Source organism: Scomber scombrus, chromosome 23, assembly GCF_963691925.1.
Source record: "Scomber scombrus chromosome 23, fScoSco1.1, whole genome shotgun sequence".
Lineage (NCBI taxonomy): Eukaryota > Metazoa > Chordata > Actinopteri > Scombriformes > Scombridae > Scomber > Scomber scombrus.
Genome location: NC_084992.1, coordinates 18,631,476 through 18,651,971, shown reverse-complemented (window position 1 = coordinate 18,651,971; position 20,496 = coordinate 18,631,476). Strand labels below are relative to the sequence as shown.

General features: G+C 38.0%; 4 protein-coding genes across 4 annotated transcripts; all 4 read right to left on the bottom strand.

Annotated features, from left to right (window-relative positions):
* Nucleotides 1-2,856: 2,856 nt before the first annotated feature.
* Nucleotides 2,857-4,540, bottom strand: LOC134005821 (uncharacterized). The gene is made up of 5 exons (XM_062444829.1): nt 4,332-4,540; nt 3,444-4,154; nt 3,203-3,322; nt 3,078-3,121; nt 2,857-2,973 (listed from the first exon to the last, which is right to left on the bottom strand). The coding sequence occupies exons 1-5, from the start codon at nt 4,384-4,386 to the stop codon at nt 2,857-2,859; spliced, it is 1,047 nt and encodes a 348-aa protein (XP_062300813.1). The 5' UTR covers nt 4,387-4,540.
* A 4,486-nt stretch (nt 4,541-9,026) lies between these two features.
* LOC134005791 (uncharacterized) lies at nt 9,027-10,498 on the bottom strand. The gene is made up of 5 exons (XM_062444786.1): nt 10,444-10,498; nt 9,615-10,325; nt 9,407-9,526; nt 9,284-9,327; nt 9,027-9,143 (listed from the first exon to the last, which is right to left on the bottom strand). The coding sequence occupies exons 1-5, from the start codon at nt 10,496-10,498 to the stop codon at nt 9,027-9,029; spliced, it is 1,047 nt and encodes a 348-aa protein (XP_062300770.1).
* A 3,448-nt stretch (nt 10,499-13,946) lies between these two features.
* On the bottom strand, nt 13,947-15,491 carry LOC134005864 (uncharacterized). Its single transcript, XM_062444885.1, has 5 exons — nt 15,437-15,491; nt 14,590-15,300; nt 14,339-14,461; nt 14,193-14,236; nt 13,947-14,063 (listed from the first exon to the last, which is right to left on the bottom strand). Exons 1-5 carry the CDS (start codon nt 15,489-15,491, stop codon nt 13,947-13,949), a joined length of 1,050 nt encoding a protein of 349 aa, XP_062300869.1.
* Nucleotides 15,492-19,222: 3,731 nt separating this feature from the next.
* LOC134006243 (uncharacterized) lies at nt 19,223-20,395 on the bottom strand. The gene is made up of 3 exons (XM_062445331.1): nt 20,338-20,395; nt 19,530-20,240; nt 19,223-19,401 (listed from the first exon to the last, which is right to left on the bottom strand). The coding sequence occupies exons 1-3, from the start codon at nt 20,393-20,395 to the stop codon at nt 19,223-19,225; spliced, it is 948 nt and encodes a 315-aa protein (XP_062301315.1).
* Between the last annotated feature and the right edge of the window lie 101 nt (nt 20,396-20,496).

Sequence of the window (20,496 nt, the reverse complement as noted above, 5' to 3'; positions counted from 1 at the left end):
AAAATGCCAAAATCGCAAATACGATTCAAAATGGCCGACTTCCTGTTGGAGTTATGGTATGGGTCCAGAGACTTTTTTGTGCGTCTTTACATGACACATATGTGTACCAAATTTCGTTTGACTATGTCAATCTGAGTCAAGGAGCTCAATTTTTATTTTATTGTCTAGGGGGTGCTATTGTATCCAGTAGGTGGCGCTATGGAGCTGACACAGTATTGATGCATAGACATGTTCAGGGCAGGACCCTCTACATGCTTGACCAATTTTGTGTAGATCGGACGATGTCTGTAGGAGTTATAAGGACTTCCTGCTTTATGGCGAAGGATGGAATGGCGAAGGAAATTGTGGGTGCCGCCATGTCCAAACCGAATCCCTAATCAGAAAGTTTTTGATAACTTTTCATCTCCAATGTCTCAAGATATTTCTGAGTGAATTTGAAGTCGGAAGGATTAAACCTCAAGGACAAGTTTGTTAAAGTACGAGGCGTGGAAACCGCGAAAATCGCACATATTTGTCAAAATGGTCGACTTCCTGTTGGAGTGACGTCATGGGTCTCCCAGACTTTTTTATGCGTCCTGACATGTTACATATATATACTTAATTTTGTTCATGTACGTGAATCTTTCACATTTTTATATTCGTTAGGGGCCGCTATTGAGCCATTTTGGTGAATCATAAAATATAAAACATTTTTGCCGGGTCTGATATGTGTGTACATTTTCGTGAGTTTTGGGGGACGTTTAGGCTGTCAAAAATGCGTTTGTTTTGACAGACGAATAATAATAATCCCTACAGGTACAATAGGGCCTTCGCACTGTTTAGTGCTCGGGGCCTAATAAAATAAAACATTTAATAGCTTTTGTTTTTGTTCACATTTTCATTTTTAATCATGAATTCACTGGACAAGCATATATATTATACTTTTATTTATTCATGGAGATGAAAAATTGAAAGAGACACTGACTGTGTCACTTTTCATGTCAACACCACACGAAGCAGATGAATTACTTTTTTCCTCAGTGACAGTGGAGACCACTAAAACTCAGTTGACATTGTGCCTGGGAAGGGAAATGTGAACAATGCGATGTTACTAAATTATAAAGAAACTATTAAAATATGGATAAAACACTTGAGAAAATTAACTTATTGAGCAACTCTGGCCTTTTAACCCACCTTAACACTCGCTCCATCACTTCCAAGCCCAACAACCAGAGCCACAGCTACACCACGACCTGTAAAACACGTTTTATTTTTGCTGTGATGTATTATGCAGTCTCAGAGTGTATTACATGATTTCCAATTACTGTAACAGTTTCAGGCTCCCCTCTCTGCTCATGTGTCAGGCATGTGATCAGCATTTTCTCAACTGTGATATTAGTAGTTTAATTTACTATTACCCCGATGTATCTGCTGTTGGCAATGTGGCCATCTACACCGCTGGTTATTGTCATTGCTATCACCTCATTCTTCTGACTGACAGTGTTGTGGTGGGTGTACAGTATATGTGTGCACTGTTCAGGTTTTGACACCCTGCAGACTGTAAAAGGTTTATTAGGTTAGGATATAGGTGACTGGGGTGTATTTGCCATATGCAACACAACCTTAAGCTGTGTTTTTGATGCCTTGTTATAGGCACCGGTTTCTCCACCTGCTTTACCATTGCCATGCTTTGGTTGACCACCTGTGAAGCTTCAATGTAGCTGTGTGATCATTCAGTGCGGATTTCTGCATCATCATGCACCCTTACACAAATCTGTTAGCCTACTCAGATGTCACAGAACATTTTGCCATCTGACTCCCTTGCTGCATTAGCTGTTTGTCCTACATCCTCCACCACATCAGTCCTTATTTTTTCATCTCTTTTATCAACAAAATCACAACTATTTGGCCATTGAAGAAACTTTTGACACGTAGCTTTCGTGACATTTTTGAAAATGTATGTAGCACTGTCTAAACCAATCTAGGCAAAAAGGTCAGGCATGTGAAACCAAAGCCCACGCCCACTAACCACTAACTGTGGACAGGGGTGTGAATCACTTAAAGATACAACATATACCCTCAGTCTAAAGGTCTTTAGATTTTTCAATCACTGCTAAAAGAATTCTGAAAATGATGGAAAGTATTCGGTTAATGCAATCTCTGGTGGAAAGTGAAGACGAGCCCATCTGGTCAGATCCCTCAGAAGTACTGTTGCACAAAAAGTTCATTCTGTCTATGATAGAGAGGTTTCAGAACACACTGTGCATCACAATGTGCGGTGTATGGGGCTGCATAGCCCCAGACCAGTCAGAGTTCCCACACTGACCCCTGTCCACTGCTGAAAGCAACTACAATGGACATGTGTGCATCAGAGCTGAACACATAATACTACAAGGTACTGAACTCACACCCACACATAATATCTCAAGGTCAAAGTGTTACATAATAAACATATATTATTTATTACTTGATCATGAATTATATAAAATGTACGTATGAAAGCACTTATATCGTTACAAAATATTACATGTAAAATATTAAAGTCCAAGACAAAGCCAGGAGTCACTTGTGTAGCATCAATTAATTGAGCGGATTAGATTTATTCACATATATTAAAAATTGTCTCAGCATGTTAAATACATGTTTTTTGTACAATAATAAAATTCTGCTAAAGACCACAAAGACAAAAGCAACAAAGAGATGTTTGTTAAATGTGCACATGAACTAAACACCATGTAAAAAGAGATCTTATATTATAATTGCAGACCACAACGATATAGAAAAGATATTTATCTCAAGATCAAAACTACATTATGCTTTGAAAATAAAAAATAAAACAAATCTAACTTAAAAGCAGAAATTTAACATGTAATTCTACTACTTTACACTGGAGTACACACATTCATTGTTGGAGTTGTTCTTCACTCTTCTTGATCTGTTGGGCAGCTTCACACTTAAAGCAGCATAATGCAGGTTGTCTGTGTCTTGGTGACCCTGCTAACAAAATATGCAATAATATAATAATAAATTCACAATCATAAATAGTTGTACAAAAAATGTGTTTAGATATTAATTTAACCATTAAAAGTACGTTTTACCTCGCCATTTGTCACAGAGAGAGCTGAAAGTGTTGCTTCAGAGTCTGGTTGTGAAAACAAAGAAAGTTTTATTGCATTTAAAATCCATGCTCAGTGAATATAAACTGTCAGATATAAACCGTAACCTGTAGATTGGCTGTTTCTCTTCATCTTGTACATTGAGAAAGCCAGTAAAACACTGAGGATGGTGGTGAACGCCAAAGCTCCACTCAAGAAATACACCAAGACAAGAGAGTCTACCTCATCTGCAGAGAGTCACATATAATGAGGTATTACACAACCCTCAGATTTATCTCTATTTTGATTCAATTAGCCAATAGTTATGTCTTTATCAGCTGTAACAACGTCTGCTATAAAATTACTTACTGCCAACATCCAGCTTGATCCCGTTTCCAAACAGTATCTGTCCACATGAGGCGACAGCACAGTAGTAGGTCCCAGCATGAGAAAGATTCAGACTCTTCATCGGTAAGTTGTAGACACAGGTGTGTGTTTGTGTGTTGGTGTTCCTCTCACACTGATCATTCCTGCCTCCATGTGTGTAAATGAGTCCTGGATGAGATTCTTCAGAGTTTTTGAACCAGTAAACACTGTGTTCTCCATCATCACAGGTCCCAGTGTGTACTGTACAGTTCAGAGTCACAGAGCCTCCTGGCTGGATGCTCTCAGATGCCGACTGATGCACCAAAGTTTGGATGTTCAAACCTGAACCCTTTACACTGACAATTATTCCCTCCTTAAATTCTAAATTATATGTATAGCTACTTGCACAGTAGTAAGTAGCTGAGTCTGAAATACGTAAATCTGAGATCACCAAGTGATTTTTACCATTTTCAGTATCCAATGCAAAGCGTGAATTGTCCTTGAATTCATCATGAAAAGTGGTACTTTTTTTTAACTTATAGAAGTTGGAGATTTGCCTTAGTTTCTGTCCTAGAGTTTGTTTATACCAGTAAAGTGCTGCAACAAGATCACCTTCATAGAAACATTGCAAAGTTACGCTGTCACCAACATTAGCTGATATAAAACCACTGTCTTGATGAACAGATGAGGAGGATTTCAGATCAGTCAGATGAGCTGAAATGAAAGAATAGACAATGCAAATTTATAGTTAATTAATTGCAATATAACTCAGTCAGTCGCCTGAGCTTAAGTGAAATAAGAGACAAAGCAAATGTATAGTTATTAGGATCTGATAGAATTCTGTGTAGTCAGTAACAGATAAAAGTTTGGAATCACAAACATGCAACTCACCCATTTTCCCCACGAACAGACATGTGAGATAGAGAACAAGCACTGGAGATGTCATCGTGTTCAACTTGCCGTGTCAAATGAGAACAGCACTGATCTTTTCTTCACACTTAAGAGACAAGACTGCATTTGATTGGCCAGCCTGAAGTCATACTGCATGTTCAACTAAGGAAACGTGACCACATGTTATCAGTGATCTATAACTTTGCTTAGAAGTTTGTTTCTTGTCTATATTCACATGATTACAGAAATATTAAAAAAAAACAGCTCTCCATCTTGGCAGTATATTTAAAATTTTTTAAAAATTACATATCCAGTATATACGTGTCAGAGCACAGTGGACAGGTTTGAATATTTGTGAAATGCCTGTTGAAGGGCATTCGAAACACAGCATGGAGCAGATTTGTTGCTAAACTTAGTTGTAACTTCATGAGGACAACAGATACACATCTTTACTGTAAATAACAGTTATAGAACCCACATAGAAATAGCTATATGCCTCGTTTTAAATGATCTAACTAGATTATCCAATGTAAGCAGAAAAGTGTTTCTGAACAGAGATGTTTCTGTTTTTCTAATGTGTTTGTTTGATGCTTTAAACTTCATTATGAATTCCCTTCACCTGCATTTTACTAGACTGGCATATGACTTGTTTTCTTTTGGAACTACAGGCTTTTCATTTTTCAGAGTTGATATAATAAGTATATTTTTCTTTCGACATACATTGATTAACCAAAACATTAAAGACACAGTCAGGTGAAATGAATAATATCAATTATCTCATTCAACTCGCACCTATCAAGGTTTGGGATATATAAGGCAGTGAACAGTCAGTTCTTGGAGTTTAGGTGTTGGAAGCAGGAAAAATGGGCAATTATAAGGATCTGAGTGACTTTGATAAGGGCCACATTATGATGGCTAGATAACTGGGTCGGAGCATGGGTCTTGTCAATATGCAGTGGTCAGTACCTACCAAAAGTAGTTCAAGGGAGGACAACTGGTGAACTAACAAGGTCATGGCCACCCATAATTTTTGCTCTGAAGGCTGAACCTGCAATCTGCTGCCACACTGGAGACTGGAATTACCAGCACCACTTCAGCAAGTTTGGGAACATTTCTGCCGGGGAAGTGACCAGAAGTCATCAAGACTCTCTGAACATGAGATTCCCTGATCCTGCAAGCATTCCCTTCACTAGGAGGTAATCCTGCAGCATGTGTTCCTTCTTCTCTAGTGGCACAGCTGCACCCACCCATAGTGGTCACAGACATACTGCAAAGCATCCAGCCCATGCTCTTCAATGTGCTGTCAGCACCCAGGTAGCAAGATGCATTGAGTGTACTTTCGAGGTCAGTGTTGAGGTCCAAATGCTCCCAAGGTAATCTTATTCTAATCAATTTGGTTACCTCTGCAATGTACTCTGTGCACAAAACTTCTAATACCCTCACCTAACAGGCAGTCTCTCACAGTTTCCTCTTCCTCCAACTCCAATTCCAGAGCAACCCACTTGGCAGGTATACCCTAAACTTCCCTTTCCAGTGATAGCAGGGGCGGACTGGGACAAAAAATCGGCCCTGGCATTTTGGACCAGACCGGCCCACTACATTCGATAACGCACACCTTTTCGGTCTTTTGAATGTGTATACCAACTGTGCAACTCCAGAGGTGTTCTCAAGTAATTTTTTGCAAGTCCAAGTCAAGTTTCAAGTCTCTCGCCAACACTAAATCAAATTCAAATTCTGACCTTAGGGATGGGAATGTCAAGAACAAGCGAAAAACACACAGACAGACTAACTCCTTTCTAGATGTGGGAGATGTGTAACGTTACTCGTTTTCACATGGGTTAAGTTAATAGAAAAATCATGTTCTTTTACAACCATACTGTATTTAGTGTCAAATCGCTTTTGGAAAGTCCGCCATATTTTCGCCAGCCAACGTTGGCTAGTAACGTTAATAGTACCAACGTTTACCTAGCAGACAAAGCCGTAGCCAGGATTTTTCAAATACCGAGGTCAAAAAGAAAACCACAACTTATATATCAGGTTGTAGAAATCCATGATGTATTTATTTCGCTTTCTTGCTGTGCATTTCTCAGTCATGCTCACTCTTGTGGTGCAGTTCTTTCTTATCACTTCCAATTTTGCAACTTAAATCAACTCCTATTTCAGTATTCTACAACTTCCATGGTTGTATATTTAAAAATGATAACTGAAATATATTATTTTCTTTGTTTGTTCTTAAAATGTGGAATGGAGCACGGCCTGCTGGGAGAAAAGGGTTCGTCCAGTGAATGAACAGTTTGCAAAATCGGGTCATGTCCAATTCACAAATGTAGACAACATATTTCTGGCGATTTTCAAGTCGCAGTTCACATCTACTGTAGTGAATATTTTTTCTGGAAGGGTTAGAAACCAGTTAAATTGGAAACCAGTTGGGACATAACACTGGGGCCGGTGAAAAAATTCCCGGTGGACTTCAAGGCCTCACTCCGCTGCTGGCTTTATAGCCGACTACTTTCGTTTTGACATGGCAGCGGTATCTGCAAGTGCGTGTCACGTGACGGTCCGTTGATGCAAGGATAATTGTCTCCTCAGCAATTTTCACTTAACAACAAAACAAAACTTCATGAAAAAAATACAGAGGACATGACCTCGGTGTCCTCAATGGTAGCTACGGCCAAAACATAGTCGGTGGTTGTTTTAGGCTCAACATGTTGTTACCCTCCATTTCATTTTGCAGTTCATTTAATTGGTGTGTTAGAAGGGGGGATTTCTTGCTGTATGTGTATATTTTATTAATAGATGTGACCTGCATTTATTTCACATACAGCCTTGGAGGCATCACAGGCAGCCAGTGCTGGTCTATGCACACCTCAGTGAATGTTTATGAAGTAGGGACAGTTAGCTGTAAGTAAGCTAGTTGTTCTCAACTATAATAATAGTAGTTTCATCTACTATTACCCTGACATATCTACTTTTGGAGATGCGGTCATCTACAGTGCTGGTTATCGTCATTGCTATCACCTCCTTCATCTGACTGACAGTGTCATGATGTGTTCAGGTTTGAACACCCGGCAGACTGAAAGAGGTTTGTTAGATCAGGATATAGGTGACTGGGGTATTTGTGTTTGCCATATGTAACACAACCTTAAGCTTTGTTTTTAATGCATGCTATAAGTAGAGTTTCTCCACATGCTTTACCATTGCCATGTTTTGGTTGACCACCTGTGAAGCTGCAGTTTTTCTATGGCTACTTTTGTGATCATTCAGTGCTGATTTCTGCATCGTCAGGCACCTGCGGACACATCTGTTACTCAGATGTCAAAGAACTTTTTGCTACCTTCCCTCTCACTGAACCCAGGACTCCCTCCTTACTTCCTTGCTGCCACTTGCTTGCCCGTAACATTAGCTGCAGCTGGCTGATAAACATCATCAGTTATTTGTCCTTCATCCTCCACCACATCAGTCCTTCTTTTTTCACCTCTTTTATCAACAACATCACAACTATTTGGCCTTTTGAAGAAACTTTTGACACTCAGCTTTCTTGACATTTTTGCAATTCTGTGTAGCAATGACTAAAGCCACCTAGACAAAGAGATCCAGCAAGGGAGACCAAAACTGAGACAATACTAATTAATAGCTAATTAATATGCCCACTTACCACCAACTGGACAGGAGTGTGAATTACTTAAAGTTACAATGGATCACCCTCAGTGTAACAGCCTTTAGATTTTTCTGTCACTGCTAAAAAAAATTCAGTCAATGATGGAAAATATTCAGTTAACGCGACCTCTGATAGGAAATGACGACTAGCCCATCTGGTCAAATCCCTCATAAGAACTACTGTTGCACAAATTGCTGAAAAAGTTCATGCTGTCTATGATAGACAGGTGTCAAACTGAAACATGGAGCAATGGAAGAAAGAGGCCTGGTCTGATGATTCACATTTTATTTATTTGGACAGCTACGTCTGTGTGCATCATTTGTGATGCTCTGAGCATGGCATTCATGTGGATGTTACTTTAACTTGTACCACATGCCGAAACATTATTGCAGACCAAGTACACCCTGTCATGACAACAGTATTCCCTGATGGCAGTACTGTGTATATTTAAACTGACTTGATCACATGTTTTTTTCTGATTAACATGATAACACCAGCAGAGATTTTATGATGAAGCTGCAGTCAACGCTGCCAGGTACTGAACTCACACCGACTCATAATATCTCAAGGTCAAAGTGTACCATAATAAATATATATTATTAATTATTTGATCATTAATTATATAATATATATATAAACACTTATATGGTAACAAAACATTACATGTAAAATAATCAAGTCCATGACAAAGCCCATGAGTTACTTGTGCAGCATCAATTCATTTGGGTTAATGCAATACAAACACCAGTACAAATTAGATTTATTCAGATATATTAGAAATTCTTTGAGTACATTAAATACATGATTTTTGGTGCTATGAAAAATTCTGCTTAAAACCACAAAGACAAAAGCAACAAAGAGACATTTGCTAAATGAGCACATTAACTAATCGTGAGATTAGTAAAAGAGATCTTATCATTTGACTGCAGAACACAAGAAAGCTATAAAAAGATGCTTTTACTCAAGATCAACATTATACTTTGAAAATCCAAATGAAAGAATCTTTTAAAAAAGTAGAAATGTAACATGTAATTCTACTACTTTACACTGGAGTACACACATTCATTGTTGGAGTTGTTCTTCGCTCTTCTTGTTCTGTTGGGCAGCTTCACACTTAAAGCAGCATAATGCAGGTTGTCTGTGTCTTGTTGACCCTGCTAACAAAATATGTAAAAGTTGATAATAATATGGATCTTGACAAACATCAAGACAATGTCCAAAATATACCTGATAATAACTAGTTGAGTAAAAAATGTATTTAAATATTAATTCAACCATTAAAATTACATTTTACCTCGCCATTTGTCGCAGAGGGAGCTGAAAATGTTGCTTGAGACTCTGGTTGTGAAAACAGAGAAAGTAATTTTATTTAAAATCCATATTCAGTGAATACAAGCTGTCAGATATAAAAAGTTACCTGTAGATTGGCTTTTTCTCTTCATCTTGTACATTGAGAAAGCCAGTAAAACACTGAGGATGATGGTGAACGCCAAAGCTCCACTCAAGAAATACACCAAGACAAGAGAGTCTACCTCATCTGTAGAGACAGATATAATGAGATACAACACAGCTCTCTAATTTGTCTCTTTTTTGAAGTTAAATCTGTCTGGTAAAAAATTACTTACTGGCAACGTCCAACTTGGTCCCGTCTCCAAACAGTATCTGTCCACATGAGGCGACAGCACAGTAGTAGGTCCCAGTATGAGAAAGATTCAGACTCTTCATCGGCAAGTTGTAGACACAGGTGTGTGTTTGTGTGTTGTTGTTCATCTCACACTGATCACTTCTGCCTCCATGTGTGTAAATGAGTCCTGGATGAGATTCTTCAGAGTTTTTGAACCAGTAAACACTGTGTTCTCCATCATCACAGGTCCCAGTGTGTACTGTACAGTTCAGAGTCACAGAGCCTTCTGGCTGGATGCTCTCAGATGCCGACTGATGGACCAAAGCTTGGATATTCAAACCTGAACCCTTTACACTGACAATCATTCCCTCCTCAAATTCTAAATTATATGTATAGCTACTTGCGCAGTAGTAAGTACCTGAGTCTGAAATGCGTAAATCTGAGATCACCAAGTGATTTTTACCATTTTCAGTATCCAATGCAAAGCGTGAATTGTCGTTGAATTCATCATGAAAAGTGCCACTTTTTTCATACTTATAAAAGGTTGAGATTAGCTTTAGTTTCTGTCCTAGAGTTTGTTTATACCAGTAAAGTCTTGCAACAAGATCTCCTTCATAGAAACATTGCAGAGTTGTCTCTTCACCAACATTAACTGATATAAAACCACTGTCTTGATGAACAGATGAGGAGGATTTCGGGTCAGTTGCCTGAGCTAAAGTGAAATAAGAGACAAAGCAGATAGAATCTGATAGAATTCTGTGTAATCAGTAAATATTTGAAAAGCAACTACTCTAACAGATAATAGTTGGAATCACAAACATGCAACTCACCCATTTTCCCCATGAACAGACATGTGAGATAGAGAACAAGCACTTGAGATGTCATCGTGTTCAACTTGCTGTGTCAAATGAGAACAGGACTGATATTTTTTTCACACTTAAAAGACAAGACTGCATTTGATTGGCCAGCCTGAAGTCATACTGCACATTATACTAAGGAAACATGACCACATGTTGTCTGTGATCTATAACTTTGCCTAGAAGTTTGTTTCTTGACTATATTCACATGATTACAGAAATATTAAAAAAAACAAAAGTTCACCATCTTGGCATTAAATTTAAAATCACCAAAAAATTAATATGCAGTACAACTATGTAGGTGAACGTAGTGGACAGGTTTGAATATTTGTTAAACACTTGTTGAAGTACATTCAAAACACAGCATGGTACAGATGAGGACAACAGATACAAACAGTTATAGAACCCACATAGAAATAACTATATGCCTTGTTTTAAATGATCTAACTATGGATTGACCTGAGTAAACAGAACACTGTTTCTGAACAGGGGTGTTTCTGTTTTTCTAATGTGTTTGTTTAATGCTTTTAACAGCATAATCATTTCCATTCACTTCCAATTTACTGAAGAATTAGAATTCATGTAATTGGTTTGGCTTGATTAGGACACCCTTATGTCCTGCTAAAAAAGTTATTTTTATTTTTCTTCGACACATAGATTAACCAAAACATTAAAAACACAGACAGGTGAAGTGAATAACTTGAATTATCTTGTTAAAATGGCAACTAACAAGGGTTAGGATATATTAGGCAGTGAACAGTCAGTTCTTGAAGTTGAAGCAGAAAAATTGGGCAAATGTAAGGATCTGAGTAACTTTGACAAGGGCCAAATTATGATGGCTAGATAGGCAGTGACAGTGGAGGCCACTAAAATTCTGCGGCCATTGTGCCTGAACAGGGAAATATGAATAAAGTAATATTACAAAAATGAACTGAATGAAACTATACTGACTTTCTGTAGCGGAGCCTGAACTCAAACCTTCCTCCTGGTCTGCATGGATGTAAACTGGGTGCTCACTGGGTGCGTAATCAAACTAATTGAGACTGCTGCAGAGTCAATTTTCACCAGATTTTGCGTCTGCCTCAGACAGATGACTTGTCATGACTGCCTGCCACACTGGAGACTGGAATTACCGTTACCACTTCAGGTAAAGTTTTGAAGTCAGGGAACATTTCTTCCAGGGAAGTGATCAGAAGTCTGCAGGACTCTCTGAACATGGGATTTCCTGATCCTGCAACCACTCACTTAACTGGGAGGTAATCCTGCAGCATGTGTTCTTTTTCACCAGTGGCATAGCTGCACCATTCTGTGACCTGTAGTGGTCACATTCGCGCTCTTAAGCATCCAGCCCATAGCTCCTCAATGCACTGTCATGACACAGATAGGGAGATGCATTGAGTACACCGTCGAGGTCAGCCATAAGACCCACATGCTCTGAAGGGAATTATTTTCTGATAGATTTGGTTACCTCCGTGATGTACTCTGTGCTGTCCTCAAAACTGAAAATCTCTGCATGTGTGCCTGCATAAGCACAATGCCACAGTACTTGCTGTCTTGTAAAACCTCATTGAATTTAGTTTCTGTTTCACCTGGCTCATTCATCAAGTCCTCTAGGCTAGCAAGGTTCATATTCATGACAGGTTGGATGTAGGAGATGTCATCTTCCTCTTTTTGGAACTGGAAGTTCACGCAATTCACTACGGCCAAGACTTCATTGAAAGGCAGGGTTAAGGCAGGGAATGTGTATGTTTGGAGGTGCCTTCTAATACCCTTAGCTTGCCCTTAGCTACCAGGCAGTCTCTTGCAGCTTCCTCTGCCTCCAACTCCAACACCATAGCAACCCTGTTGTCACGTATGTCCTTAACTTCCCTCTCCAGTGACAGCCAACAAGTAGCCGGTGGTCGTTTTAGGTTCAACAGGTTGTGTTCCTCCATTTCGTTTTGGAGTTAATTTAATGTGTGTGTTAGAAGGGGGGAATTCTTGGTGTATGCATATATTTTATTAATCGTGGTGACACATGCACTTATTTCATTAACAGCCTTGGAGGCATCGCGGGCAGCAAGTGCAGTTCTGTGCACACCACAGTGAATTTTTATCATTCTGATTCAACTGTTTTACAACTCCGACCTTTTAACCCATCATCACACTTCATCACTTCCCAGCCCAACTACCAGAGCCACAGCTACACCACAGCCTGATAACACATCATTTATTTTTACTGTGATGTATTCTGCAGTGTCAGAGTGTATTACATGATTTCCAATGAACACACTTTCAGGTTCCCCTCTCTGCTCATGTGTCAGGTACTGTATGTGATCAGCATGTTCTCAACTGTGATATTAGTAGTTTCATCTACTATTACCCTGATGTATCTGCTGTTGGTGATGCTGTCATCCACAGTGCTGGTTATGGTCATTATTATCGCCTCCTTCATCTGACTGTCGTGGTGGGTGTACACGTGTGCAGTGTTAAGGTTTGGACACCAAGCATACTGAAAGAGGTTTATTAGGTTAGGATATAGGTGACTGGGGTGTTTGTATTTGCCTTATGCAACACAACTTTAAGTTTTGTTTTTGATACCTTGTTATAGGAAGCCTGTGATTACTCCACATGCTTTACCATTGCCATGCTTTGATTGACCACCTTTGAAGCTTCGATGTGGCTATGGCTGCTTTTGTGATCATTCAGTGCTGATTTCTGATTCGTCACGCACTCTCAGACAAATCTGTTACTCATATTAGCTTTTCTGCAGATGTCACATTTTTTCGCCTAGAACATGTTGCCACCTTTCCTCCATCACATTTTCTTTTACACCATGTGGACAGCCAGGTGTGTGTGCATGTTGTGATGCTCTGAGCATGACATTCATGTGGATTTTACTTTGACATGTACCACATGTTTAATATATTTAATTATGGTTTATTATTGCAGACCAAGTACACCCTAGCATCACAACAGTATTCCCTGATGGCAGTACTGCACTTAACTTGGTGGACATGTTTTTTTTTTCTGATTTACATGAATGTAATGCTATAAGGTACTGAACTAACACCCACACTTAATATCTGAAGGTCAAAGTGTTCAATAATAGACATATATCAAGTATTATTTGATCATTAATGAGATAAAATGTATGTTAAAACTAAATATTACATGTAAAAAAAATCAAGTTCAAGACAAAGCCAATGATACTATACATGAACTAGTTCAAATTAAATGTATTCACATATATTAAAATGTGTGTCTTTATACATGTTTTATACAAAACCACAAAGACAAAAGCAACAAAGCAACATTTGATAACTGCACATTAACTAACCTTATCTAAAAAGAGATCTTATTTCTGGACTGTATACTACAAAGAAGATATACACAGATCTTTATCTCAAGTACAACTTCTAAAACTACATTATACTTTGAAATCAAAAAGGAAAAAAAATCGTACTTAAAAAGCATAAATGTAACATGTAATTCTACTACTTTACACTGGAGTACACACATTCATTGTTGGAGTTGTTCTTCGCTCTTCTTGATCTGTTGGGCAGCTTCACACTTAAAGCAGCATAATGCAGGTTGTCTGCGTCTCGGTGACCCTGCTAACAAAATATGTAAAAGTTGATAACAATATAGACATCAATATAATGTCCAAAAAACTCCAATAAAAGATGGTTGTGTAAAAACATGATTTAAATACTAATTCAACCCTTAAAATTAAGTTTTACCTCGTTATTTATCTCAGAGGGAGCTGAACATGTTGCTTGAGACTCTGGTTGTGAAAACAGAGGTAGTCATTTTTTCAAAATTCATCTTCATTGAATAGAAACTTATTATATAACATATACAATTTACAGCAGATATAAACATTTACCTGTAGAATGGAAGCTGTTTCTCTTCATTTTGTACAGTGAGAAAGCCAGTAAAACACTGAGGATGGTGCTGAACGCCAAAGCTCCACTCAAGAAATACACCAAGACAAGAGAGTTTACCTCATCTGCAGAGAGTCACATATAATGAGATATTACACAACTCTTAGATTTATCTCTATTTTGATGTTAAGTTCAATCAGGGAGTAATCATGTCTTTATCAGATGAAACAACCTCTGACAGAAAGTTACTTACTGCCAACTTCCAACTGGGTCCCGTTTCCAAACAGTATGTGTCCACATGAGGCGACAACACAGTAGTAGGTTCCAGCATGAGAAAGATTCAGACTCTTCATCGGCAAGTTGTAGACACAGGTGTTTGTTTGTGTGTCAGTGTTCCTCTTACACTGATCATTCCTGCCTCCATGTGTGTAAATGAGTCCTGGATGAGATTCTTCAGAGTTTTTGAACCAGTAAACACTGTGTTCTCCATCATCACAGGTCCCAGTGTGTACTGTACAGTTCAGAGTCACAGAGCCTCCTGGCTGGATGCTCTCAGATGCCGATTGATTGACCAAAGCTTGGATGTTCACACCTGAACCCTTTACATTGAGAGTAATGACCTCCAAAAATACTAAAGTTTTGAAATAAGAACTAACACAGTAGTAAGTAGCTGAGTCTGAAATCTGCAAATGTGTGATTGTCAAGTGATTTTTACTGTTTCCAGAGTCCAGTGTGAAGCGTGAATTGTTCTTGAATTCATTATAAAAAGTGCAATTTATGTCATACTTATAGAAGAAGGAGATGAGCATTGGTTTCTGTCCCAGAGTTTGCTTATACCAGTAAAGCTCTGCCACAATATTACGTGTGTCAGAACATTGCAAAGTTACTCTGCCACCAACATTAGCTGATATAAAACCACTGTCTTGATGAACAGATGAGGAGGATTTCAGATCAGTCAGCTGAGCTAAAGTGAAATGAGAGACGATGTATAGTTAAAATGTATAGTTAATTGAAAGAGAAACAATTCAGGGTAGTCAGTACATTCTTGAAAAGCAACTACTCTCACAGATAAAAGTTAGAATCACAAATATGCAACTCACCCATTTTCCACACGAACAGACATATGAGATAGAGAACAAACACTGGAGATGTCATCGTGTTCAACTTGCTGTGTGAAATGAAAACAGCACTGATCTTTTCTTCACACTTAAGAGACAAGACTGCATTTGATTGGCCAGCCTGAAGTCATACTACATGTTCTACTAAGGAAACATGACCACATGTTATCTGCGATCCATGACTTTGCTTATGAGTTTTTTTCTTGACTATATTCACATAATGACAGAAATATTTTAAAAAAGTAACAGCTCCCCATCTTGGCAGTATATTTAAAACACACACAGTTTTTTTTGTGTTTTTTTTTCTTTGGAGCTGCAGGCTGTGCATCTTTCAGAGTTGATATAATACGTTTGGCTTAATAAAGCTACTGACAGGTGAAATGAATAACTTTGATTATATTGTTAAAGTCACAACTATCAAGGGATGGGATATATTAGGTAGCAATTGAACAGTGAGTTCTTGAAGTTGATGTGTTGTAAGCAGGAAAAAATGGGCAATATAAGGATCTGAACTTTGACAAGGGCCAAATTGTGATGGCTATATAATTGGGTCAAGATATCCCCAAAACAGCAGATCTTGTGGGTCTTCTTTGAATGCAGGGATCAGTACCTATCAAAAGTGGTCGAATGACAGACAACTGGTGAACTGACAACAGGGTCATGAGCACCCAAGGCTCACTGATATGCGTGGGAAGCAGTTGTTGCGTCTGCTGGTTGTTTTAGGCTCAACAGGTTGAGTTCCTTCATTTCAATTGTACGTAGCAATGACTAAAGCCACCTAAACAAAGAGGTCATTCATGTGAGACCAAAGATGAGACAATACTGGATTATAGCTAATTAAAACGCCCACTCACCAACAACCTGACAGATGTGTGAATCACATAAAGTTAAAAGAGATCACCCTCAGTTTAATCTGTTAAAATCACAGATGTCTTTTAGATATTTCCATCACTGCTAAAACAATTCAGTCAATGACCTACGGTGAGGCAGGTCCTTGTGACCACTCGTGACAATATTACTTTTACCCAAACAGTAACACTGAAAACTAAAAGAGCTTCAGATTGTTGGAAGACACCTTTATGTGACTAGGGTTGGGTACCTTTCACATTTGAACGAATACTGGTATCGGTACCTGGTGTTTGATATTGGTACTCCACGGTACTTCATTTTCGGTACTTTACTCTAAACCCAAAATTCTTACTTAAAAGTTTTTAGCCTATATATTTTGAACATCTTAAAAAAGTATGAAAATAGACTATGATTATCAAACACAATTATACACAGAACAATGTGTAGTGAAATGTTAGTGGTACCTGTCCAGCAAAGATAAAGATATATTTAACACAAACAAAAAAATGTAAACAAAAGAATAAAGATATAATAAATATAAAGGGTGCAAGAAAATGTGACAAAAATTAATAAAGTGTAAATATGAGATATTTATAAAGTAAATATATAAAACATGTGCAAAATATATATAAAATATATTGACTTGGTTCATTTAGCCTTTATTAACCATATTTTTCCTAAACATACTTATTAATGTGTTGCTGTTGTTAGCCATGTTTTCCCCCAATGCATCTGTGTAGTTTTAGCACTATTGTAGAGTTACAAATGGTGACACCATGACTGGGCTTAGTAGGTACAATGATGGTCATGAGATTTCTGGACTACCACCACTGGTGGCTACTTGAGAAATTGCACCCATAAGCACAGAATAAAAACACTGACACTTTGCTTTGTAGTCCCAGAACAACTATATTTTAGCCTGGGTATACCCATGCTCTTATTCCAGCGAGATTCTACTTCGCTCAGAAAGTTAGCATGGCCAGCAAGACAACATTTTCGCCTGAGATAGGGAACCAATCACAGAACGGGGAGGTGGGCTCAAGGCGATGTCGACCGTAGAGCGACTCTGTTTTACATCCAGCATGGCAGCCACAGAGGTGCAGCAACCGTTCGAAGTAGCAGTAGATTGTGTGCTAAATAAATTGGAAAGCAAGTTCACTTTGAAAATAGAAAACAAAAACTTGCGCTACATGATTTTCCCTTCATAAAAAGGATGTTGTCACGCTGCTCCCTACAGGCTCTGAATACGTCATCGTCTATCGTTGATATGATTGGCTGTAAGTTTGTCCAGTAGCGTACAGACGCATTTGATCGACATTCGTTGATCCCGCCTCAAATACGAGGAAATGACCGGCTCCTCGTCAGACCCTACCTCAACCTCACATGAGTTTGAAGGTCTGGTGTTAGCCAGGCTAACTATATCTGGATTGAACACACACATACATATCGTCTCATGGTTAAAGCCTTCCAAATGTAAATGTTTATTTGATCATTAACATAAAATGTACACATAATACAAAAACATCAACATGCCAAACTAATAAATCCAATGCAGATTAAACAAACAAGTCCAATACAATTTTGATCCTAAAAACCCACAAATACATTCTGCAGTATAGATCAAACCATTTACTGGTTAAGACACATAAATCATTATATTTAAAGAGTATGTAATAAAAATAAAACACAGTTTATTTGCAAGAAACAAAGTTATACAGATGAATATCACACTAATACTCCAATACTCCTAAAATTGCCAAAGCAAAACAAGATATCTAAGAAGCTATAAAGAAAACATATATCTTTCAAATTTACAACCAAATCCATGTTACACCTCCAAAGAGACACTACAATTTAATGTCTTCTACACAAAGTAAAAATGAAACATGTCCAGTTTAGGGCTGCAACAACGAATCGATAAAATCTATAAAAAACGATTATTAAAAGTGTTGGCAACGAATTTCATTATCGATTCGTTGTGTTGCGCGATTACTGCATTACTCGCCAAGTCGCAGAGCCGGTATCGGCAAAAGCGGCGATATCAATGATATAATGTCACTGTGTGGATCATTAACCTTGTTGCAGTGTGCTCCCTGGTTATAGTTAGTGAACTATCAGCTTCTACCTGCTCAGATCTCACAGTCAGCAGCAGGAGATGAGGAGAGCAGCACATAGTTTGTATGGTAGTCTAATGATGGTAAAAGTAAAACTGGTAATTACAAAAATAAACCACAATTTATACTGTAAATATATAGTTTCATTTTTTCGGGGTTGTGTGTGAAATCATTAAGAATAATATAAAACCAGTCTGTATCCCATCAAGATGAACTGGTTTAGACTTTATTCTTGGTTGACACTGCTGGAGGGTAATTTTGATTTATAAGTGTTCTCTATTTGTGTGACATAGGTTTTTTATTACCAATTTGTTATAGTTTGCGATAAGTAATATAACTGAACCGCCGTTATTTTGTTAAAGCTATCAGACATTAACATTTAGTTGTTTTGTTTAAATTATTATTTATAATTTAATATTACTTTAACAACTCAGGGACGTCCCAGCAGCAACATGTTGTTTGAGCACTTTTTTGCAATGTCAATTTGAAATAATGTTTTGTTTTTGAATGAAGGGGTGGAAATTAAAAAAATATTTTTTTATCCGATTCATCGATTATTATTATAATTGATTATCAAAATAATCGTTAGTTGCAGCCCTAGTCCATGTCTACTGCTTTACGCTGTAGTACACACATTCACTCCAGATTTGGTCCTTCTGTCTATATCAGTATATATATCAAGATATTATTCTAAAACAATGTCAAAAATCAATATATTAAAAAGGATTCACCTTTTCACCTGTGGAGAGAGTTGAATTTCTCGCTTGAGACTCTGATTGTAAAAAACAAAAAAATGTTATTACACTCAATAGCTGCAGTATGTTCGGTGAATACATGCTGTCAGATATAAACAGCTACCTGTTAATCGGCCACTGCTGCTTTTGTTCATCTTGTACATTGAGAAAGCCAGTAAAACACTGAGGATGGTGGTGAACACCAAAGCTCCACTCAAGAAATACACCAAGACAAGAGAGTCTACCTCATCTGTAGAGAGTCACATATAATGAGATATTACACAACTCTCAGATTTATCTCTATTTTGATGTTAAGTTCAATTAGCCAATAATTATGTCTTTATCAGATGTAACAACGTCTGCTATAAAATTACTTACTGCCAACATCCAGCTTGGTCCCGTTTCCAAACAGTATGTGTCCACATGAGGCGACAGCACAGTAGTAGGTCCCAGCATGAGAAAGATTCAGACTCTTCATCGGCAAGTTGTAGACACAGGTGTGTGTTTGTGTGTTGGTGTTCCTCTCACACTGATTAGTTCTGCCTCCATGTGTGTAAATGAGTCCTGCATGAGATTCTTCAGAGTTTTTGAACCAGTAAACACTGTGTTCTCCATCATCACAGGTCCCAGTGTGTACTGTACAGTTCAGAGTCACAGAGCCTCCTGGCTGGATGCTCTCAGATGCCGACTGATGCACCAAAGTTTGGATGTTCAAACCCGAACCCTTTACATTGACAATTATTCCCTCCTTAAATTCTAAATTATATGTATAGCTACTTGCACAGTAGTAAGTAGCTGAGTCTGAAATACGTAAATCTGAGATCACCAAGTGATTTTTACCATTTTCAGTATCCAATGCAAAGCGTGAATTGTCCTTGAATTCATCATGAAAAGTGGTACTTTTTTTTAACTTATAGAAGTTGGAGATTTGCCTTAGTTTCTGTCCTAGAGTTTGTTTATACCAGTAAAGTGCTGCAACAAGATCACCTTCATAGAAACATTGCAAAGTTACGCTGTCACCAACATTAGCTGATATAAAACCACTGTCTTGATGAACAGATGAGGAGGATTTCAGATCAGTCATCTGAGCTGAAGTGAAATGAGAGACAAAGTATAGTTAAATTTTATAGTTAATTTGAAGTGAGAGAATTCAGTGTAATCAGTAAATATTTGAAAAGAGACTCACCCATTTTCCCCACAAACAGACATGTGAGATAGAGAACAAACACTGGAGATGTCATCATGTTCAACTTGCCGTGTGAAATGAGAACAGCACTGATCATATCTTCACACTTAAGAGACAAGACCGCATCTGATTGGCCAACCTGAAGTCATACTATGTGTT